The sequence below is a fragment of the Pungitius pungitius genome, chromosome 7, assembly GCF_949316345.1.
Source record: "Pungitius pungitius chromosome 7, fPunPun2.1, whole genome shotgun sequence".
In the NCBI taxonomy this organism is placed as follows: domain Eukaryota; kingdom Metazoa; phylum Chordata; class Actinopteri; order Perciformes; family Gasterosteidae; genus Pungitius; species Pungitius pungitius.
In genome coordinates, this window is record NC_084906.1 from 14358740 (window position 1) to 14386555 (window position 27816).

General features: G+C 41.9%; 1 protein-coding gene across 2 annotated transcripts; it reads right to left on the reverse strand.

Moving 5' to 3' along the window:
- Positions 1–210: 210 nt before the first annotated feature.
- Positions 211–27816, reverse strand: atp13a3 (ATPase 13A3). Of its 2 annotated transcripts, XM_037469087.2 has the most exons (34): positions 27538–27815; positions 20740–20820; positions 17752–17838; positions 17478–17651; positions 16808–17029; positions 16571–16641; positions 16306–16389; positions 15860–15929; positions 15206–15340; positions 14785–14857; positions 14089–14220; positions 13748–13930; positions 13160–13317; positions 12341–12529; positions 12057–12118; positions 11556–11706; positions 11220–11339; positions 10975–10992; positions 10432–10585; positions 10238–10358; positions 10001–10125; positions 9060–9220; positions 8684–8812; positions 8459–8538; positions 8243–8285; positions 8040–8149; positions 7637–7733; positions 7479–7551; positions 7191–7368; positions 6726–6904; positions 6537–6625; positions 6278–6358; positions 5492–5584; positions 211–4762 (listed from the first exon to the last, which is right to left on the reverse strand). In XM_037469087.2, exons 3-34 carry the CDS (start codon positions 17800–17802, stop codon positions 4565–4567), a joined length of 3804 nt encoding a protein of 1267 aa, XP_037324984.1. In that variant the 5' UTR covers positions 17803–17838; positions 20740–20820; positions 27538–27815; the 3' UTR covers positions 211–4564. The 2 variants fall into 2 exon arrangements, with proteins under 2 accessions (XP_037324984.1, XP_037324985.1); XM_037469088.2 differs by lacking the exon at positions 5492–5584 and having other exon boundaries at positions 27538–27816.

A 27816-nucleotide genomic window follows, 5' to 3' on the forward strand; every position in this document is an offset into this window, starting at 1 on the left:
TCCTGTGAATGCATCCAAAAAGCTAGGAACTGCTTAGGTCATTTAGCAACCAATGTAAACAGATGCACGCCATAAACAGCACATTTTGAATATCTGAACATTGGAAACTTAAAGCCTTTATATATAATTGTATAATAGATTGCTGTAGCGTCTGCAGGGTTGTGGTATCACATTCTTGCGCAATGAACACAAATTACAGACTTCAGCGGACCATTTTGAGAATATTTATTGAAAAGAAAGAAATTGAGATAAATCTGAAGTACAATCCTCAGGGAGAAAGAAATTAAAATAAATACAAAATAAATTACAAAGTACAAAAAAATTCCAAAACATACAGCTCCGCCAATAAAAAGTACACACAGACCCCAGATGTTCCTCTTGCTGAGGTGTGGAGCTGCAAATAAAAAACAGACCAGATATCTGTAATGAAAGTTACACACAGATTGAGTGTAATAAAAAGTTTTACTAACATTGTATTTTCCTTAAGTTTGGGTGCCAACTTATATCATTTTTCTTGATTCATTACAAATTAACACATTTCCCTGAGGAAACTGGATCCACATGATACACTCAGTGGCTGACATAATCTAAACGCCATTTGAATGTTTGTTTGAAATACATGACGTGAACAAGCGGCCAAAGCTGTCAGTATATATTGTACCTGTAAAAGAGCATAGAGGTTTCAGCGTAAAATCCATTGTTGTGAGATAGCATTGTGTGGATAAAAAGGCAAAACTGCAATGTAAAAGACCAACAACGGTAGAATTTCCTTTGTACGTCTTTACCTTTACAACCTTTCTGTATCAAAGCACACATTTATGGCACAGCTGAGACCAAATCATTTTTGTCACTAGTAGCTATAGAGTCACTTTTACAATAGTTGATATTGAGTAGCAATGCACATTCTTTTTCTTTTTTTTTCTTTTTGCCAATTACAAGTTCATTTTTTTACATGGATGCAAACAATCTTTTTTTTTTTTAAAAGAGCTACAAAGCAAGTCAAATATACACATTGGATAACAAAACAAAAAAAGCAACATGATTGTCCGTTCAGATGAATTTTCTAAGAGGAGGCGACACTTATGTATATATACACATATATGTATACATACATACATACAAAGCTCCTAAGTCGATGTGCTGCATTATGTTTTTACCCAACATAGAACAAATAATGAACCAAGTGCCCCATTAACATCACAATAACTAATTCAAATTGTGAAATAAATGCCCAGGATTCATGCCCAAATAAGCAAGATGAAAGCTAATGCAACACAATAACAAAAGTAAAAGTACAAATAAATTCAATTGACAGTACAAATAAAACAGTAGACAGACAACTGATTTTAGCGCAGTACCAAAACTCTAGAAAAAGACACTCCAGCCCTTCAATAATCCAAAATTCCTTATTGTTGTACTAAAACTTTTGATTTTTGTGCACACACTAGTAATTTACATGTCAAATATAGAGACAGAATCCAAGCTCTAATATTATGACTTAAGTGTGATTCTATATAGAATGAATCCATTTTGAAAGAACAAAAAAGAACAACATTTATTTTTTCCAATTACCAATTGAGATGCAATGAAAAGTCTTTTGGAATGAACGTCATTGTATTGCATTGTACTAAATTCTGTTCTTTCCGTTTTAGTCTCAGTAGGAATCTAGCGAACAAAAAAAATTAAACCCTGGCAGCAAAGCCAAATTTAAAAGACGACAATTATACAGAAGCATTGAAAGTCCCTAGGCCCATGTTTTTGACAACATATCAGAATTCATCTATAGTATCTATATATATATTTTCTTCTCACGCTGACGATTTACACACAAAATACAATAACAAAATACTATACTTTGTTCATGGAATAAACAATGTATCCTTGAAGACTATAGTCACATAGAGTATCATATTTGAGCTTGCACTGAAAAAAAAAAAACAATAGGATCAAAACTTTCATGTGCATTTGCAATATCACAAGCAGCTCAATAGAAAATGGCTTTTAGGAACTGTGCAACTTTAGATTTGATAAAACTGACATATGGAAATCTGTTGATTTTGTCATGATATGAATCAAAGAATTTATAATGGACAAGCTTAATAAAATGTCAAATATGGAACTTTTTAAAGTGTAACCTGATATGAGAAATTATTTGGTCAATTTTATATGGGAGAAAGAGTAGCATTTCCCTTTGAGTGGATTCATAACCATCAAATAATTCAAATTAAAACTCTACAATTCATGAAAGAGACATATCCGGACATTGAAAAGCAGCTGCATGAGTGTAGGACAGCGCGACCTTCAATGTTTACAGGGAGCGAGTGTTTGATACTTAAAGAATTCATTTTTGGGGAGCCTCACTTCTAACGTCAAAGAAAAAGCGGTCAACATAAAATATAGCCCTTAGCTCTTTATGCAGGTAGCCTATGTTTAATAAATGAATATGTATGCAATTTGTATCCATCACTTGCAGGATGTATATTTGAATGTGCAGCAGGCGATGAGATGCACAATGCCTTCATTTACTCTCACCCTTGTAATCAGTCTTCCATAGGAAGAAATTATTTTTTAGAAAATATATTTTAAAGTAGTATTGATGAAATTAGTTCGTAAATGTAGAATGCTTCAACTTGTATTATCTCATGCACGCAGGAAGCTGTCCATGCTAAACCAGAAGAATAACGCCATTTCTTGAGCAGACTACTCTTAATACAGAGAGGTTAATGTAAACGCTCCATACTTCTACAGAAATGGTGTATTCGCAGTAATAGGTCAGGTATTGCAGCTGTCAAGCCTTCATAACGAGACTCTAGGTAAGTGGCTTCATGCAAGTCTTGGTAGGTTTTTTTGATGGCTTAGGGATGCAAAAACAAAGATTATAATTCATAAAATAGTCACACTGGTGGCCCATGACAGTACAAAGCGCATTACACAGTAGAAAAAAACATTATTGATGGATGTAGAGACGCATTTGCTGTTAGATTTCAAACCACTAAATGGAGCAAATGCTTGGCCTGAGGAGAACAGGGGAAAGGCATGTTGTTCCCCGTCTGACGGGGAAGCATCGTGTCGCAGATCTTATCGTGTGGTACGCTAACATTTAACATGTTAGAATGCTATGTATGGATTAATATCAAAGTACGACGGAAGAGAATTCAGTCAGTAGTTTCCGAGGTATCCTAGAGCGTTATTGAGCAGTCGGTAGTACTACAGACCGAAGGATCAATCAGCATGCCAAAAACATTGAAATTCACAATTTTGTTTTATGTCTTTTTAAAAATGTTCTACATATCTTTATTATAAACGATAATGATAAACCGAGAACCTGACAACCAAAATAAAGAGATCTTGCCAGAGGTCCTAGCTTGTATTTAAGAGCAGATTAGCAAATTCGCTTCCCTCACTGTTGTCTTTAAGTCCTTATCTTTGAACAAGCAGTAAGATTTTGCCAACGGTCTAGGCGGTTTATCACTTTGTAGCTTAAATCATCAATCTGATGTATAATGTACTTTATTTTGTGATTAATTAATTTTACTTATAACGTAAGATATATAACGTTCTAAAAAAATATAAGGGATTAAATTAAAGTAAGATCTTCAGAGGCCAAAGACCGCAGATAAACAAACCCTTCTAATGTGTCCCGCTAACTCTGCAAAGACAGATATTTGAAGACTTATTGTTATCGTTTCAAAATCTTAAAATTGGTGACAGCCAATCAGTTCATTTATGCATTTTACGTGCAGTGGAAATTCTGAGGCCTGCAAATATACAACAACTTGCCAGAAGTTGTTCCAAGAGTCCTAATCTTTAACAGTGTGCTCGAATGACTACTTGAATATTTGTCTCAAATAGTTACTGTTCATTCATTCCCGCGGGTTCATAATGGGTTTAAAGCTTCTTTTTTTTGGGTTATGATTCAATACTCTCTAACAATTGCTTGCTGGCCGGAAATTCTTTCTCATTTAAATGACTCTCTATACATTTATATTAGCTGTATAAGACCACTACATAGTAGCAATGAGAGCCTGCACTGCTTGCAACAAGTAAAGTGAGGTTTAGCCTGCGCCAAAATCCAAAGAGAGAACTTGCTTCTTTTAAAAACGGTATGTGATATGATCAGATGATACAGTGTTGGTCAATGAGACCTTTCTCTTCCATGATCAGTCCAAAATCTTTCTCCATCAACCAATTATCTCATTGATTGTTTCTGAAAAGAGGTGCATATTGAAGTGGGCAAACCACCTAAACTCCCAGCCTGGGTAGAATGCTACTGATATTGAAATGGAAAGAACAAGCAAGAGACACCTGAGACTGCGTGAGTGGTTGAGCCAGAGAAAATGGACTTGTTTTGGTTCTCTTGTGAAATGTTAAGGTTTTTGCAGCAACCCCTCTGGACCTACAGTAATAGAAACCAGACTGTGTGAATCGTAACGCCAGGCAATGACCCAATAACAGTTGAAGTTGAATAGGCTGAAGGTACATTCACTGAACAGGCGTCGTATGCATACACGTCTCCCGCAATCAGAGGGATGGGTTAGATAGTGTGAGGTGCTGTGGGGGGGTGCTAGGAGTTGGTCATGATCTGATAGGTGGAGCCATTTTCTGGACAGGACTTTGCTTCAGTGGTGGTGGTTGGCTTTGGAGGCCAGTCCGGGTCCACTCTGAGCTCCTGGGCCAGATGCATGTAGCGAGCCTTGGGTGTAATCTTGCTTGGGCAGCACAGCCAGGACAGACACTTGTACGCTCGCAGGTCAATGCAGCCCTGAAAATGTCACAACCGAAAAAAATATACAAATGAATGAAATAAAAATTAGAAGGGGGGGGGGGGGAAAGGGAGGTGAAACACTTCTACTGACCCATGGTATGTAGATATAAAATGCAAAAAATAAAACTGGAGAGGAACCATTTCTATGCAAACACATTTGAATTGTAAAAATAGCTCATGCATGAAATACATTTAAAACAAAATTCAGCATGGTAATAGTTTGCAGGAGGGACAGTAGAACGCATAATGTCTCAGTCCACTCCCCAAAAAACAAGCTCATGGAGTCAAAGCGCAAAGAAAAGGATTCCACAGCACATCTACACCGATAACAAAACCACACTCTTTGATTTTCAACATAGTGGGCTCGATATGAACCATGACAGCATTGGCTGACAGTTACGTAGGCACTAATAAGGAAACTAATGGTGCAGCAAGAAGAGCTTTACTCATTGACTTGATCCTGTGGCTTCCGCTCATACACATGCGCATCTCAATTTAATTTAAGTGAGAATAGAAAAGTTTTTTTAAAAGTCCAAAGAGTCAAGTGGCACAAAGGAGCGGAAACGAAAAAAAAACAGGCAGACTCCTTGCACATGCAGTTCTCGGGTTAGTAGTTACAATAGAAAGGTGTCTCCAAAACATTAAGAGGTAGAGGTGGGGACAGAAAGAGGGGAACCACACAAGAGGAAAAGGAGAGAGCAAAAGAAGGTGTCCGATTTTTCCAACCTGTGGTGTCGGGGCAACGGGAGTGATGCCAAAGCTGCTCTGTTTGTCTCGGCTGAACACAAGCTTCCATAAGATGATGTCAAGGATGAAGGTCTATGGAATAGCGCAGTGGGCAGGGGAAAGAATTACAGAATGGCTACTCTGATTTCTCATAGTGTCAGAATTCTTTTTCTTTCTTTGCATACAAGTCTTCTTATTGTTTTTGCACAGCCAAAATGTATCAACGCTTGTTGTGTGTCAATCATTACATGTGAGGTTAAGATTAAAGTAAACCAGTTAGTAAAAAGAAAGGGCTTGGAAATTGACGTTTCAAAACGCTGAAGAAAATTCAGAAATCTTTGATTAAGTGCAAAATATATATATCTATATATTTTGGATTCAAACGTGCAGTAGAATTTAGGGAAATAGCCTTATCCAGGTTTCTAAGGAGTGCATCGCAGCGAGGGCAATCAAAAAGGAAGGCAGAGGTGTTGTGATACTGCTCCAATAAATGTGGCGAGGTACTTACTGCAGTGGTACAGAAATAAATTATTCTTCTATCTATAAACTAGAGCAATACAAACATACTGTTTTGATACTTCTCGAAAGCCAAACAAAAGTTAATATTTGAAAAAATATATTCCAAGCGGTCTTTCAACTTCACAACATAAATTCTTCTCATAACACAAGATGAATCCTGCTGTCCAACTCAATGAGACAGATGAGCACACTGCATGAAGTAAAAACAAAAACAAAAGCTGAACATGAGAAGAACCTCTACTGCAACGTGTTTAAGGGGTGTCTTACCTCCGCTAATACAGACACAGAAGCATTGACCAGGATGATGATGAAGAGTTTTATCTTCCATTCAAACGGGACACAAACAATCTGTATAGAGAGAGAAAGAGACACTCCAACACTGACCTTCAGGGAGTTTTGGAAAGATACCCTTGTTTTCAGGCTTTATGTGCCTGCAACACTTGAGTTAAGCCCTTCTAAAGTGAAAATGACAGACTAGGTCTTCATATTATATCAACATATTATTATTGTGTTGACGTCTTCTTACCTCTAGAAAGTCATCAATGCCTTTGACAGGGTAGAACATGATGAACAGCAGGAAAACATACAAACTCAGAGCGGACAGCATAAAAGGCCCTGGTGAGAAATCATTGAAGCACAAATACAGAGTTAGAGCAGATAAAAGTAACTTTGTATCTATTTTAAGACAGCTCCAATAGGGAAGCAAGATTCTTACAATTCTTGTAGCTGGGCTGCCTGAAGGGTTTTCCCTTCGAGAAAACGATAGCGACAACGAGATACTGGAAGGACGAGACGTAGAAGAGGCTGGTGTTCTCGTAGTTTTGGATGTTGTGGTCGTCCACTTCTGTGTCATTGTGCTCAGACACGTTCATGTGCGATGACAAGTTGCAGACACTAGGTGGGAGCAGAGTTTGATTCACGTTCACATTTTCAGTATGTGGACAAAATACTTATGAAGGCCATTGTAAACTTTTTCTGAAATGAAAAGGCAAAGATAGCTGTTATTAAAGTCAAACGTTTGCTTCAATGTTCTTTTGGTGTTCTTTCATAATCATAACGCGTAAGACGGCATTCGTGTACTTTTTCGTCCCATTAGGGAAAGGATTCTCAATATCTAGTTAACAACGCTGTTGCAAGGTTATTTTTGTGAGGCATATGGACAATAATAGCAGGTACGCACTTTGTAAGTGGTGTCCAGACTGTGTACCAGGACTGCTGTCGGACCCAAAGGAATGTAATGGTCTGGAAGCCCAAGCAAATGAGGATCTGGGTCAGCACAGAGAACAGCAGAGGCCCCGAGATCAGACCCGATGGGGGACGACGGGACACCAGTTCTTTCCAAGCTGGATTCAGACTCACTGAGGATGTGCGTTGGAGAAAATAACACATTATAGGAGAAGAGACCTGAAGTAAACAAAAAAGGTGAGACAAATCCCCACAATATTCACAACACTTTTCTTATACCCACTGGTGAAAACAATAAGGAGGATGATGGCAATATCGATGAAGAGGAACTGGAAGTCTCCAAGATTACTGAGGATCTAAGAGACAAAACAGTACAGATTAAAGTCTGGATTTGTTCTTTATTCCTCAGCTCCTACAGTTTGTGGAAGCAGCATTACATACAGAGTAGAGGAGCGTGACACTGATGTACTGGATGATGCTGTAGAGTGCCATGAACTTGAACACACAGAAGGAGGTGATGAGAGCAGCACGCCCCTCCCTGTAGGAGCAACACACAAAGTACGTAATTTAGCTACACAAAACAACTTTACATAACAAGCCCTTAACAGCATAAAAAACATGTGGCGGGTTTATTTCTATTATTAGGTTAAATTAACCAATTTCTAAGATCAAAGCTCAAAAACTTCACAAATAAGAAATAAAAAATAGGTTAAGGCTTTATTACCGGCAACACAAACAAGCAAGGACCACATTTTCTATTTCGGTGCTTTTGCGGTGAGATGCTTTATTTTAGATTACTTTCACAATTCCTATTTCCTCTGCACAAAAACAAATGAATACTCACTTGATGAGGCTGGGGACACAGGAGATGTTGGGGGTCCTGGAGGTGAACGGAGAGGCTACAGATGCCTCAAGCTCGGACAGAGAGATACCCCCATGTGCCCTCTTCAGAGCCTGGGAGAGGAAAGTTAGAAACATCATAAACAATCAATGTCAGTGTCAACCTGCTATTCTGATAATAGTTACTTTGGAAATGCCTGTACATACCCCGCAGTCGTTTGCTCCATCTCCGCACATCCCAACAAAGTAGCTGTGAGTGAATAAAGAAGACCAGTGACTCTGTGCTCAATGAGTGTTTTTTAAAGGTTCTGACCCAGAGTCAGTTCTACTGGTGCAGAGTATTCAACAGACTCACTCAGTGGCGAGCAGCAAATACTGTGGATGTAGCACACAAAACTTTGCTTTTTGGGTGGTAACACTCACTCTACGCCTTGCAACGCCTCAATGAGTTGAGTTTTCTGGTCCGGGGCCATTCTGGCAAACACCGTGCCATGTAGCACCAGCTGCAGCAAAGAACATACAATTATTAAAAAAAATATCCCAAAAGATATTGTACCCAAGGAACATTAGGAGCAACTTTAACACTTTCTTCTTCAGTTACAGAAAAGGTTGGAGGGATGTCCACTCCTATAAAACGGGACCTCATACCTTTTGAAGCATGTCAGGGAAATGCTCGGAAATGACGGCAAACGATTTTCCGTTCATAGCAAAGTGGTACAGCTCTTGTGTTTTGGGCTCATCTACGTGACACACATCATCCACACTGATGTTCACGTCCTGTTCAAGTAAAGGATTGCAACCGATCCATTACATGACAATTACTCAGACTGTGTCAATATCAACTGTTGTATTGCATTGCACGAGGCAAACAAGTGTATTTAATGGTTTCAAGACATTTATTTTACATAGACTGACAAAAAGACTCTGTATTTTGATGTCAATAGCCTTTCTTCAACCAGATGCTCGCTCTCTGTGTGTGCGTTTTGTACGGTTATTTGTGTTAGCGTCGGCCCAATGGACTCACCTCCAGGCGAGACGTCTTGCTGGGTTTATCAGCGTATCTCCAGGTGATCTTGGCAGCTTGTCCGTCATGTGGAGGGAGGGCATCAGCAATGATCACTGTGTCCCGGGGAGCGATCATTCCACAGTCCCGGGCCACGGAGATGGCTGTCAGCATGTTGTCGCCTGGATCATGATTACAACACAAATTTATTATGATTTATTATGACCATATTCAGGGAGATTTTTACTAAACCTTTAAAACCTGTGAAGCAAACTTGAAAAGACCAACAATGAGCTGAAAGCTAGGCAAGTATTTAATTTAAAAAAAAACTGGAATGGAAATATGAGGCAGTGTGATGGCCCTGCCTATACGCTTACTGTTGCATGTCTGACGTCAGTGTCTTGTTTCTCCGAGGTGATTCAACCTGATGGGGAGCAGCTGGGGTGTGCAAGCAGTACAAGAGCGCATGGTGGCTGGCTGCCAGAGGTCGCTGGTTTCCCTGGCCAGCCTTTATTTTCACTTCACAACACTCCACCCTACATGATCAACGCAGCCACACTGACATGACTGAAACTACGGACATACATACCTCATATTTGCTTATACCTTAGGTTTTGTTACTTTATTTAAATAAATATATTTTTATATTGGCATTGCACTGCGTCTCTCCCGTTTTTTGTCATCTCCTTTGAGCTGGGTCATGACAGCAGTTTGGGCCAATTATATTATGGTTGAGATTATGGAAACAGTCGAGTGCCATTCAACAGACTACCAAACTCGTTATGTAAATTGTGGCAATAAGAGGTTTTTAATGAGCAAATTAGACGGAGAACGACACAAGGGATTGTGTGTCATCTTCAATGTATGAATTGATTTGATATCTGTGTGTTTGCGTGTCGTCTTCAGCGTTCATGTCACCAGCGGTTTAGTTAATGGTCGTGTGAATGTGGGCATGCTCTCACCAGTAACCATGACTGTGCGGATGCTGGCTCGGTGGAGGTCCTGCAGCACCGCTGGGGTTTCCGCCTTCAGCTTGTTCTGCATGATGATCAGACCAAGAAACTCCATGTTTGCCTCAATGTGATCCCTAATTCAGTGGAGAAAATACACAGTACAGAATGCAGGTTTCAGTGGGAAGTGGAGATTGAATACAAAAAGGTTTGAAACTACGAGAGTATCGATAATAAACACAAAACTACCTGTTGATGTTCTGCACTTTGTGCCAGGTGAGTTTGGATTCAAGTCGTCGGTGAGCCAGAGCAATGACCCTGAAACCCTGCTTGGTGTAGCCCTCCAAAATCTCGGCAAAGTTTTCTGGCACTGCAAGGAGATAGGAGGCATTTTTAAGAATGCTATGAAGCACCGTAGCAGTAACTGGAATGCGACTGCTCACCGGTGTCTTTCTTGCAGAGACTAGCCACCACTTCCGGGGCTCCCTTCGTGTAGGCATCCATACGTTTCTCCCCCAGCAGACGAGCCACCACACACATCCTCTGGAGGGCTGAAGAAAAGGGAAACTGGCGCACGATTCCTATCTCATACGCTGACTATATATGCAAAGACACACAGAAAAAGGAGGAACAGTATTCATTACTTACGCCAAGGAGGGAAAAAAAGTAAAACACTGGTAATGCTAGAAAATGAACTACTGCAAGAATTCAATTAGTGGGATTTTGGCTTACTTTAATGTTGGTTAACAAAATAATACGAGCTGTAAAAATTTGATCCAATTTTTTTTTATAGTTAACAGTAAACAAATTGAAGACTTAAAACAATATTAAAATATATCATCTTTGACTTTTATATTAACTTTCTTTTTTAATGGTTATGTTACAGTCTAAATCTCATCCTCATATCACGAGTGTTATTCATTTGGCAATAAGAGACAAAACACACACAACCAATTCAATAAAAATAAAGGAATCAGACAACTTACTGAGAGTTCATAGAGTTCCTGGAATGAGAAAAAGTGTGATGAGTCATAAAATCAACGATTTATAAACCTCAATGAAACATATATAGACACGTCCTCAAGAATATGTTGGTTTTGAAAATAGCCAATAAACGTCCGATATTAAATGCAAAGCCACACTCAATATTGAATATTCAACACTAGAATAAAACTTCATGTGTTTTAATCATATGTAGGGAATATTTTAAGGAATGGGTTGCTCTTTGTACCATGTCCTGCTCCGGTGACACAGCGGGCTCTGGGGGCAACAGCTGTTTTGGGGGTCGGACAACAGTGGGCATGATGCGGTTGTGGAGAGATGTTTCCTCCTCAGTGGCCTCCTCCAGGATCTGAGCAGACAAAGGTTTTGAGAAAATAACAATTCAGAAAACACGTTGATGCAAGAAAAGGAAAGATATGTCAAGAATGTGTTGAAAGTAATGAATCTCTTTTAGATACTATCTCTCCTTTTCTCGCTATTTTTTTCCCCATAGTGAGACTAATTACATCCTCACTATGCTGCTTTGACCAACATTATGCTTTTGGGTGGATGCAGAACAACTCACCCAGCCAATAGCCTCAAACATTTTGAGGTCCAGCGGATCTCCAGACAGCTGCCCTTCTATTTTGGTGAGAGAGTGGCAGGTGGCCATACAAGCCACAAACTGGGACTTGACAAGATTTTCCTTGTATGCGTTTTCCTCTGACGGATGGAAACTGAAGAGACAGTAGGTGGACGAGGAAAGAGGATCATGTAACAACTGGCTAAAATGGTTTCGGGAGCAATGGATTACAATTGCATGCATGAAAAAAACCCAGTATAGTAACATTGCATGATTATTATTATTAATTGCTCTTGCCAACATTATTCTTCTAAACATCATAACCAAAGAATCAATCATTTTTACTCTAAATTAAGAATCAATATCCATGCATATTACAACATTTTGCTGATGTCTTGTGATATCTAAATTATTGAGATATTTGACACAATCATTACACAATCAGAGATCTCCAGAAATACACTTTCGGAATGCTTTCCACCAAATAATCAGCAAGCAGCTTACCTGCCATTCTCAACCCGCTGGACCCCCCATAAGTCTAATCCATCTTCTGTCAGAGTTCCAGTCTGTGAGCAGAAAGACACGTTTATCAAATCGAATGGAATCAAATCACTTAAGTATTCTAGATGTTCTACAGCTGGCCATTTCAGATCACGGCGTTTGTTTCATTTCAGATGCGTACTTTCTTGCTGGCCTCCAGAAAGTTGCACTCTTCTTCTTCCATATCTAAAGTAAGTGCTGACTACTTGAAAAGCATAAACAGCGGCAGCAAAACCACTTATACTCGCCTTGTCAAAGCAGACCAGATTGAGTTGACCGCAGATGTTGATCCTCTGTGGACTGATGCAGAAAATGCCGAGGCGTTTGAGGCGTCGCTGGGCGTACACAATGCCAGCTGTCATGGCGGCTGGCAGCGCCGGCGGCACAGTGATGGTGATAATGTCCAGGGACTCAATGATGATGGTCTTAGCTGAGACCTGGAGAAGGCAGAACAAAGTCAGGAAACGTTTAAATCATAATTATTCTTTAGCACTACTAAAACTAGAATTGATTATCAGTTCGCTCTCACTCATAAGTCGAACAGTTGACTAAAATCATACCTCGAGTCAAACAGGTGACAGTCGGTTTTGAACTGATAAGAGCGATACAGCAAGGTCTATCCTCTGAATGCTCGTTTCTGCATCAAATCCAAAAGAACTGATCCTGAAAGCCTGATGCTTACTCCTCAACAACCCTATAATCCTACAACAGCCCTACAATCATACAGTCCACGTTCTGCAGCACACTCTGATTCAGAAATGTTTGGCCTTTCCATTTTTAGTTGGGGAAGCTTTTGCAAAGTTGCACCATGAAAAGCTAAAACACCAGTAAACCAGTACCGGACGACAACAAGACACAAGTCACCTAGATTTTTTTTATGAAGGGATTTCACCAACAAAAGGGTTAGGGTTAAGTCTGTCCGGTTCAGTCAAAAGCTTCAAACATATAGAAGAAGAGCTGTGGTTGTATTGGGCAGCTCACAAGTAGGTAAGTCCAATCAAACTCTGAACCTATGGATCACAAAATCACAACATCTTATTTAATCAGCTGGTCAGTCCCAAGAATACCTTGTTTAAGACGCTGAGGACGATGGAGTAGACGAAGCCAATTCCAGCTACAGCCACCAGACACAGCAGGAAGAGGTAGGCATCACGGTACAGTTTGAAGTCGGTGGGTTTCGGGTAAAGGATAGAGCGCACGAGCTGGCCTTTGGCTGTGCTGAAACCTGAAGGTCAAGAGGTTGTTATTAGAATGTTTTTCGGACAGGGGCTATGGTCTCTGAACTATATTTAAAAAATAATTAACTTTCGAGCACATAAAAGGAAAGTTTCCTGGATAAAATGGAAATGTCTTCTGACATCTAAAAGGCTTTAATGCTCTCACAATGAATCTGTGATTTATGCGTTTCTAGAAGTGTCTTTTCACTAATGACTAGTTCCGTCATTTCAGTGTGGTGCAGCGCACTTTACAGATGTTTCATTTTCAGCAAGAAACAGACGTCCTTATGTGGGTCATCGTGTATGTAGGATAAAATGAGATGCAAGTCTCACAAATGAATTGAATATGTAACTTTTTTAAATATATAAATGTCACATTTATATATCAAAGAAATGTAGATCAAGTTATCCTAACATTAGGGTTCTGAACACACACACCTGTGGTGACCACCACAGCCTTGACCAGGTCTCCTGTGTAGAAGCGGGTCTGGATGACGTTGGTGCCGCAGAACAGCGTGTGTCTCTTGTGTTCCTCCGTGCTGTAGACACAGTCGGTCTCCTCCCCCGTCTCTCCAGGCAATGGGTTGGGGAGGTTGGTCTTTGTCACAGGAACGCTCTCACCTGATGGGGGTTAGATTGACATGAGGTCTGGCTGTTAAAAAGGAAAAAGCTATTTGCCGTTTGGAGTCCCTTGTGCTCGTTTGTGAAGTACATCTACACATATTACAAAGGTGGATGTCATTCTTGAGTTACTTAAATTTCCAGATGTTGCCTCTAACCTGTGAGCATGCTTTCATTGACAATGCAGGTGCCGCTGACCAGCACGGCGTCACATGGCATGATGGTCCCATTGCTGGGGATGACCATCACATCACCGGGCACCAGATCAGTAGACAAAATCTCTTCGATTTCTGCCAGGAAGGGAAGGGAAGGGGTGGAGGGAGGGGGGGGGTTCAGTTGGAGTGCAGTGTAACAGACGAGAACACAAAGACCGCTGCGCATGTTGAGTGGTGTGTTGTGTGTGAATGGGCTGTGGCAGTAGCAGATGGTGTGTGTGGAGGCAAGGGAGGAGATATTTTGTGTCTGAGCCCCAGAGTCTTGTGCAGCACACCTCTCATTACACAAGCCTCTCTAGGCAGCTGGAAAAAAAACTAAAGTGTTACATGCAGGGAAATGTGCAGTAAATGGGAGCATAAATTAAAGTATAAACAGTGTACAGACTTCCAATGCAATACGCAATATTTCTAAAGGATTCTGAGCCTGAGCTAAATTTTGTCCTTTGAGACACCGGCCATGCCCTTCCAGGCATCATCTCTGCAGATGCCATCATCTTTAAAAGGACTTCTGACACACTGCAATGTGGAATGTGGAATGTGCAATACCAGTTGACTGCTTTTTAAATGTACAATAGTTATTGTTATTATTATAATGACTCTACGGAGGCTACAGAAAAAGAAAATAAATATTCGACAAACCATTGTTGGCTCGGCATACAGACACACGGACCGTACTGTGAGTTGCCACCATATCATGAAGCATGATGTATTGCTGGAAAAGAACAAAGAAATACAACATATTAGAACATTTAGACAGCTTCTTGATCCATCTGACCACTGCAAAGTGTTTCTTGTCTCAGTTTGACCATGTAGCCATCAACATTAGGCTGTAAATTACATTTCTTAGTAATCTTGACCAATAGCTGCTATAGTATCTGGCTCCGGTTCAAAGTGTCTCAAATGTCAAACTTACAAAATTATTAACATAATCCAATCACAAAAAGTCACAGACACCGTCTGCATGAACATGCGAAACAGCACATACATATAGTCTCTCTAACATTGATTTACAGACATGAAAAAATAAAAATAAAATGCTTGAACCTTTTGTGAAGCTCACCTTTTTGATGGTGTACAGAGAGGTAGCTATGGATATGACCGACATGAAAAGAATGGCCACAGCGTAATAGTAATACTCATCGGCACTCCAGAGGATCACACTGAAGAGCTGGAAGATGTAGAAGGGGTTTAGGACCTGCAGGAGGAGACAGAGTCATAAGTGTGGCAACTGCAGACTAGAGCACAAAGGAACAACAATGATAAACTTGAAGGCATAACCAAGATGCTACTAGGACAAGGCATGGGGGGAGGGGGCATCTGCTTTTTACAAATGATCAAGTTCACATGCTTTAGTTGACTGTTTGAGGTTTAAGGGGATGAGATGCATTGGTTAATGTTACCCTTGTGTGAATTTGTCATTACTGTGTTATACTTCAGGGGGCATTAGCGTAGTATTTAATCAAACATACTGTGCATACACTCCTTTTGTAGAAATACAGTGAGTAGCTTTGCCAATTACTTTTCTTAACAAACATGTGCAAAACGATGTTCTATCTACTATCTGGGGAAGAGAAAAATATTATGTTGGACCATTAGTGTAGGGTTTAAATGAGTTTTCTTTAGTGGGAACTGAACTGTAATAAACCTAACATTAGAACTCATTAGAACATTTGAAAGAAAAGGCTGCCTGTGTTGAATGCAAACCGGGCCCTACCTCTTTGATAAGCAGCTTGAAAACTGAAGGCACTTTCACTGCAATTTCATTCACTCCGAAGAACAGTCTCCTGACAAGAGGTGAAAGAGACATTCATGAGCCAACTTTGAACCAGACGTTTATATCTTAGCACACATACGCATGCACACATACACATGATTTATTACAGAGACACACGGCAACGTACCATTTAAGGAAATGACCAGATCATTACTCGGATTGCTTCCTCCTCTCATTCAAATGATTTATTCTCTGTACAGTATTATCACTTTAACATCTCTGCACTCACTTCCATTGACAATTTCAGAGAATACAAACTGCACATAGTGTATCTCAAAACAATGGAACATCTGTACAAGTTGCACAACTGCAGTAAGTGTAACAAATACAACAGAATAAATTGGCCAACAGGCGGGAGAACCCTCCTTCTATCCGTTAGATGTTACCTGTACTCCTGCTGGTTCCTGGTCAGGCCTGAACTGTGCTCTGAGTGAAGGGTGGAGCAGCTGACTTGTAGATCACCCAGGCCGCTGAAAGGAAAATATTGAAGAAGACCATAGAAAAGTTCTGTTTAACTTTTACTAAATGCTACATATTTTTCTTTAAAGATATTTTTTGTTATGAATGCTGAGTTTTATTCAGCAAAAGTGCTTCCAGACTACAAACGAAAACAGCCTGTAAAATGTCTGTAGATAATCAAAGATTTCTTACTTTAAAACCTCAAAGTTCTGCACACCGTCAATCCAATAATACTTTGTGCTATGGAAGGTAAAATAGCGAATCTGAGGGAAATACAATAGGGGAGGGGCAGATGTAAGACTTATGTCAACATTACTGTACATACACACATACTGCAATTACACAATTGCAATAACTTGAGGAAATTGTATTGTATTTGTATCATTGAGTTTGCCTGGATAGGGGAATATTACGGAGACTTGTGCTTACCTGTGTGGGCTGGTAGTCAGCAAATTTTCTGCTAAGCTCCTGAGCAGGGCCGCCATCGGAGGGGTTGAGGTTATGTCCGTTGGCCAGATGGGGGGAGGAGAAGGGGCGGGAGGGAGAGGAGGGGGAGGGGGAGGTGGTCCGGGTCTCCAGGCTGTGGAAGGGGTTGCTCCCCGGGGCCAACATCACTCGTACCCTGGCGAGGAACCAGCGTCGGAACTCATCCTAAACGGAGAAACACAGAAAGCTGCAGTTCTGGAAAGGAATATTTCATCCACGAAATTAACATTTCAGTCACACTGAATTCTTTACAAAATGCCCCCCACCCCCTTAGTCAATGGTCGGGGAAAATCCACAAACCAAGTATAAAAGATAAAAGTAACTTATGCGATATGTTATGCTTGGTTGGTGTCTGCATCTGTAATAATTTGATAAAACAGGCAATTTCTTAAAGTGCACCATGGAGTATGCCCCCACATTGAACGACAGATCAACCTGTTTCACATTAGCCACACTGGGTACATATCCTTAATCACCTGTGTCGACTAAATAAGCACAAAAATTTGCGAAATTATAAAATATTTGCCTCAAAAAGAAAATCATTGAAACATTGCATGGATCATCCAAGTAGTTGCCTCAATGATTCCTTATTGCAGGGTCACTTGCTACTTACTGTGGAGCGCAGCAATACCACTTCGGCATCACGGGCTGTGGTACGGGTGCAGGTGGATTTGACGCACCACTCCGGCATCCAGTAGAGCAGCAGGAGGAGGAAGCCCCCCGTGCACAGCACCCCGAGGCCCACGAGGGCCACCCGCCAGCGACACAGACGGTAGCCCTGCAGCTCCTAGGGGGCGGGAGCAAAAAAGGGGACGCGTTCTTTTAAAAGGCAAAAAGCGGTAATTCGCACATTGGCTCTGATGTTAAATAAGAAAAAATGACTGTACCATCTCTTCCTCTTCCCCTTTGTTGAGGACCTTCAGGTCTTCCTTCTCCATGATGCAGAATAGTTTGCCAAGCTCCTCCCTTCTTCACTGCAAAACACAACCGGAAAAAATGTCAGCGTGAAACAAACATCAGCAAATCCAAACCGTGACTAGACGCCAGAGGGCCACAAGATTCTTAGGCGATACGATGCAGAAATGGCTTTTTTTGTAAGCAGAGATTAAGCACATCTTAGCTTAGCTTCCTCAGTTGTAGAATGATCCTGGGAAAAAAAACAAGATCACTAGTTTGATTTTTTTGTTCCAAAACCACGCAAACACGACAAATAACTTCATAGCTGAGTTGTTTATGAGAAGGCTTCGAGACCAAAACGGTGCACCCTATTACCATTTAATCTGGTGTCAAAATCCAATGATACTCACTGAATCAAATTAACGGGCGTATTGTTAAAAGAAACTGAATGAATTTAATAATTTAATTGCATACTAGACCAATTAAAATGGATGAAGAAGGGATTCATTAACTGGCTCCTTTGGGTACAGGTTAGTGGGCATGTCGGCTAGTTGAGAGGTGCAGTGCAGAAGCAAAAGATGTCCGTTTTCAAACCACAGGAGGTGCAAAAATGTACCACTACAAATTTGAATAGGGTATTGTCGAGCAGCAGACCTATACTGGCTTACACTCCATAGAATATGAATTGTAAGTAAAAAAAATATGTGGTACAGTTCCGTGCAAAATCCCTATGTAATTATTTGAATGCGTCTTTTGAACAAAGGGGGATAATCATCCTCTAATATGCGTTACTGCAGGGTCAACATTAAATAGATATATAGCACGAGAAGATATTACCATCTGAGGTACAAAGTGACAGCTATTGGAAGTCAGCAGTTGCATATGGAACAGACAGATAGTCAGTCTGGTTCAAAGTAGCTCCAGTGGGCTAGTTTGACTTTTGCTGCTTTTGTATGGTATTGAGTTAGAGAGAAACTGATTGAGTAGTACAAAAGGTGAGAAGGGTTAATTAGGCTCAAGGTCATGAACTGGCAATCAATTGGTTCATCGGGGACACTTGGGATCTCACAAGCTGACATCTCCTCACAACGGTTTTAGCTTCCAGCAGTCCTAATTCTAATTGGCATCAGATTATCACTGAGAAGAATTATTTCATTTTCTGGTGACATCTCCAGGTCTCTACAGTGCAAGCATCTTTCTCGCATACTCCAGAAAAAAATGTGCAAATATGAAACCAGCGAGCATGACTCATAGTTCTGAGGTGGGATGCCGCCGGGAGGCTGCTTGTGAATTGGAGCCAGTTCTCGATATGTTTTTAGGGGAATTTTAAGACCGTCTCTTTAAATCGGCCCTTGAAGAAGTGCAGTATGCAAAATATGATGTTGGTGGTACATTGACGGTGGTACATGCAGTCTCTCGTCCTAGCCTGCCTCTTCTCTGCGGTGTTTGACCAAGGAGGAGGTTCGACTCCTCCAAATACACGCACGCATGCACAGACAACGGCACAGAAAGAGCACGGGGGAGATCATGAACAGTCAAGTGGCGGATCTCACTCAAGCTGACACGAATCGTGCTTGTTGCTCTAAGTGTAATACAACCCTGCGAGTAAAATCCAATGAGAAGAATTTATCAAAACAACTGTTGAATAAGCTTTAACTTCTAGCAAAAGTATTCTGTTCTACGGTTTTTGCTGAAACGTCGGCTGCACTACCAACCTGCAGTGCTCGTCATGCAGTGAGTCAATATTAGCAGGGTGAGGATGACACAGGACAAATGAGCCACAGCTTTTAGATTCCCTTCAACTTCACTGTATTGTCAGTACGATGTCTCTTCCCATTTTGCAAGGGTAGCATATTAGTGGCAAAGGTTCACATGAAATATGTAAACAGAAACGTCACATGTTCTTGCCTGTTCTTTCAACTTGTTTCTCAGTTGGATCCGAACTTCCAACTGAACACACACGGGGACAGAGACAAAAATACCTTGAGGGACAAACAGGGAAAGTCTATAAACTGTCTCTGAGGAGCCTCTGCATGGGGCATTGGGGACCCCGGTACGACAGTGAACACCTTGCTGTGGCCCCCACCGCCCCGCAACACCCTCTGATCCCGTTTCTGTGCCCCCTACCATCTGATTTTATCTGGCAGCTGCACCCGGCTGGACTATTCCTCTGGCATACAGCGGGATATTTTTCTTTGGACCAAGCCCTTCCTTGTGTTTTACAATAGCAGCCTCCTGGCCGGCGCTGGGCTGTGGGTGCAGTGCAACTAGAACAATCCCTGCCCTAACGCTGCTATGACTGGAAATACCAGCAGCAGTTCATCGTGCAAACAGTTGGGGGTTTTCTTTTTAAAAGAAAGCTTTCCTGGCTTGGTGACTCACAGATAACAAACTCGTGAATACGGCACCCAAAAAAGATTTAAAAGTATCAAGCTCATGTGGTTACTGGAACCAACGAGGATTACTGATGTAACTTGGCTTTTGTGAACCTTGGATGACTGCCAGGCCTGGTGTTAAGCACGGCCGGTCAGTGAGGATGAAATAGGTGTTACATGGTCAGCTATGAAGGAATCATTTCAGCCAACAATGTTTTGTGAGAACACACGCGTCCCAAAAAGGACTCTAAACAGAAGAGGCCACAGTGACAACTTTGTGGCTCAGAAGCAACACACATTAACCCAGACAGAGGAATGGCTGTGAATATGTTACATGTTAACTCCCCCCGGAGATAAGTTCAGTTAAACTTTCCTTCGAGGGAACTGGGGAACTGTCACAAAGCCAAAGAGGTGTCAGACAAAATATGAGGTGTATAAAAGAAAAACCTCCACTAACAAATAAATCCCGAACACGTTCGCGTTGGATCTGTTCCACACGGCAATTCAAACAAAGTGCGCAACTCATTTCATAAGGTTCATTCACAATTCCGCCAACGGCATAAAACAGATAAGCCGAGTCCTGGTGGTTCGTGATGCTCCTACCTCGCGAGCCAGGGACACGGCGCCCCAGGCAGTCCTCCTCCCCACAGTTAGTTTGCTCTCTCACCACACCAACCTGGAACCCTGGGAGAAAAACAAACACAATTTAGAGAGGTGCACTCGGGAGTGGACAGATCTCTGCCTCCATCACGGCTGTATCGTGTGTTTGAATTAACACAGCCAACAATTGGCTAATCCCCCCCCACCCCCACCCACGGCCAGTGTATCACACGTTCTTTTCACTAGGATGCCTAACACAACTCTCGTTTTAATAGACGTCTGCGCAGGCTCTGTGAAAGGGTGCATCTCAGAGTCGCCTCACCGAAAGGAACCTCAACTTAATGTTTATTTTAGGTGTCTCAGTAAAAATGTTTTACTATACAAGTGTAAACAAAAGGTTGAAGCCCAATAAAAGGAGCAGCGGCTGAGGGGCCGGTGATGCAGTCGGCTCTCTGAGCAGTTAGCTGATAGCCAGACTGAAACAAGGAAAAGTGTGAAAAACCACAAAAACGCAGAGCCGTATCTTCTATGGCTTACTCCGGCTTTGTATCTGGCCGCACAGTGGCGGTCGGGGCGATGCGCTCAGCAGTGTTGTCACCTGCGCCCCCGCCTCGGTGAGGACGAGTGTGGGGACAGCTGGCAGGCGATAGCAGTATATAAAATTCCTGGTCCTGCAGCACGCAGACATAACTAGGCGCATGAAACATTCAGGTTAGCGGTGGACGGTCAAGGAGGCGCCCACACTGACGCACCTTCGGACGGACGCAAGTACTCACAAAATCCCTCACGCGCAATATTTTCCAGGCTCAGACTGAAATACACAACGAATGTTATAAACACAGCTTTCCAAAACCTTTCGTGTTTTTTTGATAAATGGGGATGAGAGGCTTTCACAAAACAGTAACACATCATCAGAATGGATAAACAATCGTGGTTAATGTGTGTTGCGCTGCTGCAGAAGAGTAACTAGGTTTCGTGAAAGCACATGTCAAGGGATTCAGCTGTGCACACAGACACAGACGTATCTCGTGTGCACTTATCCAGTCCTGGAGTTTTCGCATCAAGAACTGACCTTCATTTTTCTTCGGTTATCGTTTCTGCAGTTAAAATGTTGACAAACTAAATGGAAAGGAGTGCTGTCAAAACAATGAACAATCCACACTAATGTACACGTTTCCACAGAATACCGTGGACTACTGGACCAGACTGTGTGAGGAGAGTGCGAGGGAGAGGTTTTGCCATCCTCTTGAAATCCCATCTGCTCCTTGCCATTCTCACCGGCTCCTGCAGAACTATGTTGTTAATCCCATCACACTCAGACCTGGTTCATTTGATGCTTCATTGCCAGCAATTACCTCCCACAGTGACTAAAGAACATAGGTATTGTTATTAAGCAATGCATGCCGAGAGCTACTCATCATGACCTCATGCTCAGGTGGATGCAGTATTTGGACAAACTGTCACTTGACTCCTGCCTCCCATCTGCTCACGAGGCTTGGGGCTCCTGTCACAATGCCACAATATGATGAACAGGGCGAGGAGAAAAGCACTACAGAGGGCCCTTATAGGGCCTCTAAGAGTCAGCATGACTTCAGAGATATTTATAAATTTCTCAAGCCCTGCCTACAGCCACATTGTTGTCTCTCATTTGATTACATGCTATTGTGTTGATAAGTAATGCGAGCTTGGGGAAAATAAAACAAGGCGGCTGTTGATCTTTCTTCTGACTAAAATACAAGACAAAACATGACGATCATCAGTGTTAGTGAGTTTGGTAATCAACCATTTAACTTTAAAACAGACCATAACAATTTAAATTTAAAATACAAAAAAAGAAGAGCTAAGCAAAATTCTGAGGGACAGGGAGTTCCTCAAAGCTGATAGTCAGCCTCAGTTAAAAAAAAGTCAGTGAGAGTGACTTAGGCCTAACCGGGGCCTTGAAGGCTGGGACACGGAGCTACGTTGAACGGTCACAGAAGGCGCCGCTGAAAAAAGAAAAGGGCATAGCAGCATGAATGGTTAGCGGTATGGCGCACAACATTTTCATATATTAAAAGCATTTCTGAACAGTCCTTAACTGATTATTTTTTTCAATAATGGCGCCATTGTAAAAGTCACCCGCGTACTGGTAAAACAAGCCAAGCATTCCTGGTGTTGGGAAGACACACGGCTGGCAACCTCAAAGCTGAGCCAAGTAACCTCCTGGGCGAGTGGCAGCACGTTTCCGCGGCGACGCACGCTACGTCTTGGCAGCTAACGTTAACGTTCCTGCGCCGCGTGAATGGGCCGCAGGGCTTGTTTATGAGTAAGCATATCGATCACTTGTATGAGGTAATCATCTCTTTACACAATTAATGATTAAACCGGACCTTAGACTGAACAATGATGGGAACGGAGCTACAACTGAAATCTTATTCAGTTAATTGTGTATAAGACAAGAGACATTGAATTCTTGCATTTGAGAAGCTGAAGATCTATAGGATCAGTTTATGTTAACCCGAAACGCTCTATATCATTATTTTCTAAATATAATCAGAACAGAGTTCATTTTGGGGTGAGGCTGAATGTTGCGTCTCAAAAAACATGAGCATGGCAAACGTATACAAATAAATCAATCCAGGAGAGCTAACACTAGACATATTCTCCTTTCCCTTTCTGTCCTGTTCTTCCAAACACAGACAGAAAGGAAAGGGCAAACAATGACCAATGACCTAATGACAGAGGTCTATAATTCATGGAAGCATTCGGAGGAAAAAGTGTTTTGTTGCCATCGTGCTCTGCACTCAATGTGCTTTCTTTATCACTTCCCCTCCTTCGAAAGGCACATTACAGCCAAGCTTTGTTCCCCCGTCAAGGGCCAATCAAGCTGTTTATCACTGTGACCATTGGCCTTACTAAAAATCCCTGCTGTCTGAACGGCCGGTTTATAAGAGCCCACCACCCCTGATGACATACTTAATTGGATAATTCCCTCTGAACCACTTGCCAAAGGAGAATTCATAACATCTTATTTTACACAAATGCGAACCGAGCCGAGGTAGTAATGCAACAAGTGCACAACCAATCCCAGTTTAATAATTAGCAGTGGTTTAGTTTTATTGCTTGTTGGTCTTCCATATCAGCTCTTTCATAACAAATATGAATCACCTTCTAAAACCCCCACAGATGGAGTAAACTTACACGCCTCCCTCGGCTCGTACAATTAGTCCAGCATCAGTCTTAGATGAAACTTTGTTCTGTATATGTTTACTTTTTAGAGATTCCAGGTTGCAATAATGAATGCAGAGTTAAGATGGGTGAGATCAGAGGGGATGAGGAAAAAAAGAAGATCCTGGAAAAATATGGACAGAAAGAAAAATAATCCCACAGTTTAAAAGTGTTGTGAATTTTAAATCAGACCACATGCTCTTGGATTAACGGGGGCATTGCGAACAGTTTATAAAAAAGTTTGTGGAACAACGTGCAAGAGATTAAAACACGTTTCACTTCATTGAGCAGCTTATATAATTACCCTAGGTGAGAAATAATTCAATCTGGATGTAACAGATTATTTAATTAGTTTCCTTAATTCATGGGCAAAATGTCATCTCATACTTTGGGCGAACAAAGATGAAAGAAGTTAAATCATCCGAGCTTCATTACAATCCTAAATATGACAAGAGATTTCCTCACTGCCTCAAATACATTCCTATTACTATAACGTTTAAGTAGCCATCCAAAGCCGCACACATTTGAGATGCAGTCAGAAAGCGGGTACAGTACAGTGATGTCAAGCTCCAAGTTGATAGCATAGCAAAGGTTATTTTCAGAATAATGCGTGCTTTTGGTTCTTGTTATTCATGCGTTTGCGTTTCATTTGTTTAAAGCGCATAGAGGTCAGTTTTTCAGGAGGATCTTTTACCTGCACAACAGGTCATACAGTCTCCCGACCGCAAAGTGATTCACTGCGAGTCTCCGGATGCAACAAGCGGCTTTCTGTGTCGCGGTTGTAATGCCAGACGGATTAGTGGTGCCAACTGTGGGGTTGTCACCTCTTTTTTTTTTCTTTTTTCTACGGCTTACTCAGATCTGAGAAAAGACTGAAGAAATGGCTGATGAGCTGCTTCACGATTATGATCCTCAGAAGTAACATTTTGTGGAGGGAGTTATCCACAGCTCTTGACTAAAGCCTTGTGTCACTGAACCGTGCGTGACGACACCACAACAACTCCTGATGGTCCTCTACCAACACTGGCCCGGGATTCAGTCCAGGCGGCATATTTGTAAGGGATTAAAAGCTCAAATTTTTAGGGGGCAAAGCCATATAAGCCCGGGGTAAAATTTTCTAAATCAATTCGGAAATAAACAAGTACATGGGTTGGTAGAGAGCCCTCCCGGTTTAAACCATGACTCAAATCAGAAAAGGCACTTTCATTCTGCCATGCCCAATATTTTCATCCAATTTCACAGCTCTGTCCTTGCAATAACTGTTAAATCTCACAGTTGTTTTTTATTTCAAGTGTTCCAGCTCACTTCCAGTGATGCCGGCCGCTGCTTTGTCCCGTCGTTGGAATGCAAACTGCTAAACTGGCACAAGAAGGATCTTCGTCACACTGCTGTTGGGCCTCCACACAGAAGCAGCGCCGGACTTTTACCGTGTCAGGATATTTCTCATCTCCGCTCTCAACAAACACTGGCAGGCCTTCCATCACACGGTGCCGTCTCAGGTCACCTGTGAATAGTTTTGACGCATTGGCTCACAGACCAGAAGGAAACTGAAGACTAAACCACTGCAAAATGTTCAGTTTGAAAAAGGCCTCAAGTCTCTCACAGAAAGGAAGACATTTTGAAGGTGAAAAGGGAAAGTTCCGCTCCGTGATTGCAGAAATCAAGATGTGCAAGATGGAATTGTGTAAATTTGGCAGCCTTATCTAAAATACGTAGTTAAAGAACGTATCATTCAGCTGAGGTTTTTATCCAAAGCGATTTACAATAAGTGCATTTCAACCAGAGGGATACAAACTTTTCATCAAATAAGCTGATTTACAACAGTCTGAAGAGGTGTGTTTTTAGTTTGCGATGGAAGATGTAAAGACTCCGCGAGGGAGAGACAAGCAGCTTGGCAGATGCAGAGCGGAGTGTGCGGGTTGGGATGTAGGGTTTCACCATGTCCTGGACGTAGACTGGACCTGATTCATTCACAGCATGGGACGTGAGCACCAATGTTTTGAACTGGATGCGGGCAGCCACTGGTAACCAGTGAAGACACTACCATTGGAATGTCATTTTGCCAGAAGGCCTCATTAAAAGGATATAACGCCATTGGCATAGAATGTGTTTTACTAAGTACACTTTTCATTGTTTTTGTTTTTTCAAACGGATTTATATGAAAAGCAAAAGAATTGGGTTTCTTTCTATGTTTTAGGCTCGTTTTTTGTTTGAAAATAATAAAGCATCTCCACAAAAGGATTCTAACCCTAACCCTGATCCAGGATGGCTGATCTCTTAATAAACTTAACTCTACTTCTATTCCGAGTTAATTTGGTCACAGCCACTCAAACTGAATCGCAGCTTTGCAATAATTGAAAAACAAATGGTCTGCTCAGTGCTTTAACACAATGTGAAATGTGAGGATTTGGGGACTCAGCAGTTGGGAGTGTCTATGATTGCTTGCTATATGTGGACATCACTCGTCTCACCTCAAAGGTCACACCTCAATAAAAGCACACAAACATATCTCCTCAGCTTTATTGTGGCCGCATACGCTCTCTCTCTCTCTGTGAATATAACATAAAAGTGACTACCAACATTTGTCCTGGTATTGTATGTCACAAATACACTTGACCTGGATAAGGGCATTTTGTGAAAGTGATTGGTGTTGTCTATTTAAAGCCCAATCTCTTTCTGATCTCCTTGTTGAATTAAACCGTTCAGCTATGCCAGACATGCTGCAGCAAAAACAAATAAATAGCACCCAGAAGTCTCAAAATGATGAGCACTTACAGTGTGAGACCCCCAGTAATGGGGAAAACGACCCCAAGACAGCTTTAACTCAATCCTACAAAAACATTGTCATTAATGCATTTCTGAGCTTTGGCTGATAAACGCAACACCGTTTTCTCTTCAGTGTCCTGTCAAAGTATGTCCAGGTACCAACGAGTTAAAACAACGGTCAAAACATCAACAATGATGTAACATGCCAACAGTAGCACAAGGATGTAATCCATATAGGCATTTCAAATAATTTGCGTGAGGGGTTGAATATATGAATATTCTCTATTGTGATGATGACGTTACTACTACTATCATTGGAGTACCGTACCAATAATTCAGTCGTAAGCCAATTAAGGACTTAAGACAAACTCGCCTGGCCAGGTCTACGTTGCAGCAGAATCCACGTCGGGGGGGGGGGCTGGCTAATATTACCAACATCCCGGATTACGCTCCCCAGCTATAAATACCTAGTTTGTGACCAGGAACCATGCCGGCAAGCCTTTAGGACGTGCTTCTGCACGTCGGCTAGCATGCTAACATTAGCCTGGACCCATTGTTAGCCTGTTACAGAGGGACTACGGTAGCAACAACGTGCGCGTGTCCTCCGGTGCCGAGCTCGCTTTCGGTTTCAGAAAGAGGGGGGGAAAAGAAGAAAAAAACAAAACAGAACAGCCCGAACCGTTCAATCCGACGCCTATCGTCTAGCTACCGTTAGCTTCGTGCCAGCTAGGGTAGCCGCGGACACATGGGGTGAGGATGACAGCGGGTACGGTAACACACACACACACACACACACACACACACACACACACACACACTCACACTCACCCAGAACCACCTGGACACTCTGAAGATCAGCTCCGAGTCATGGTGAGACGGGAGGGGCTGTTATCTGAAAGAAAACGTCGTTGAAGAGAAAAGGCGACTGATGTTGGGAGAAAAATGTTGTCGCAGCGGAGAGGCTGAGTGGACGGGTCGCTGTGTTGACAGCTCGGAGGGACGGACGAGAGTACCACACGGCGGTAGTGAACTGGCCCGAACTGGCTGTCTGACGGCCGGAAGTGACATGGGTGACGTCACGGGAGGGGGACGACCACGCAAGGTGAA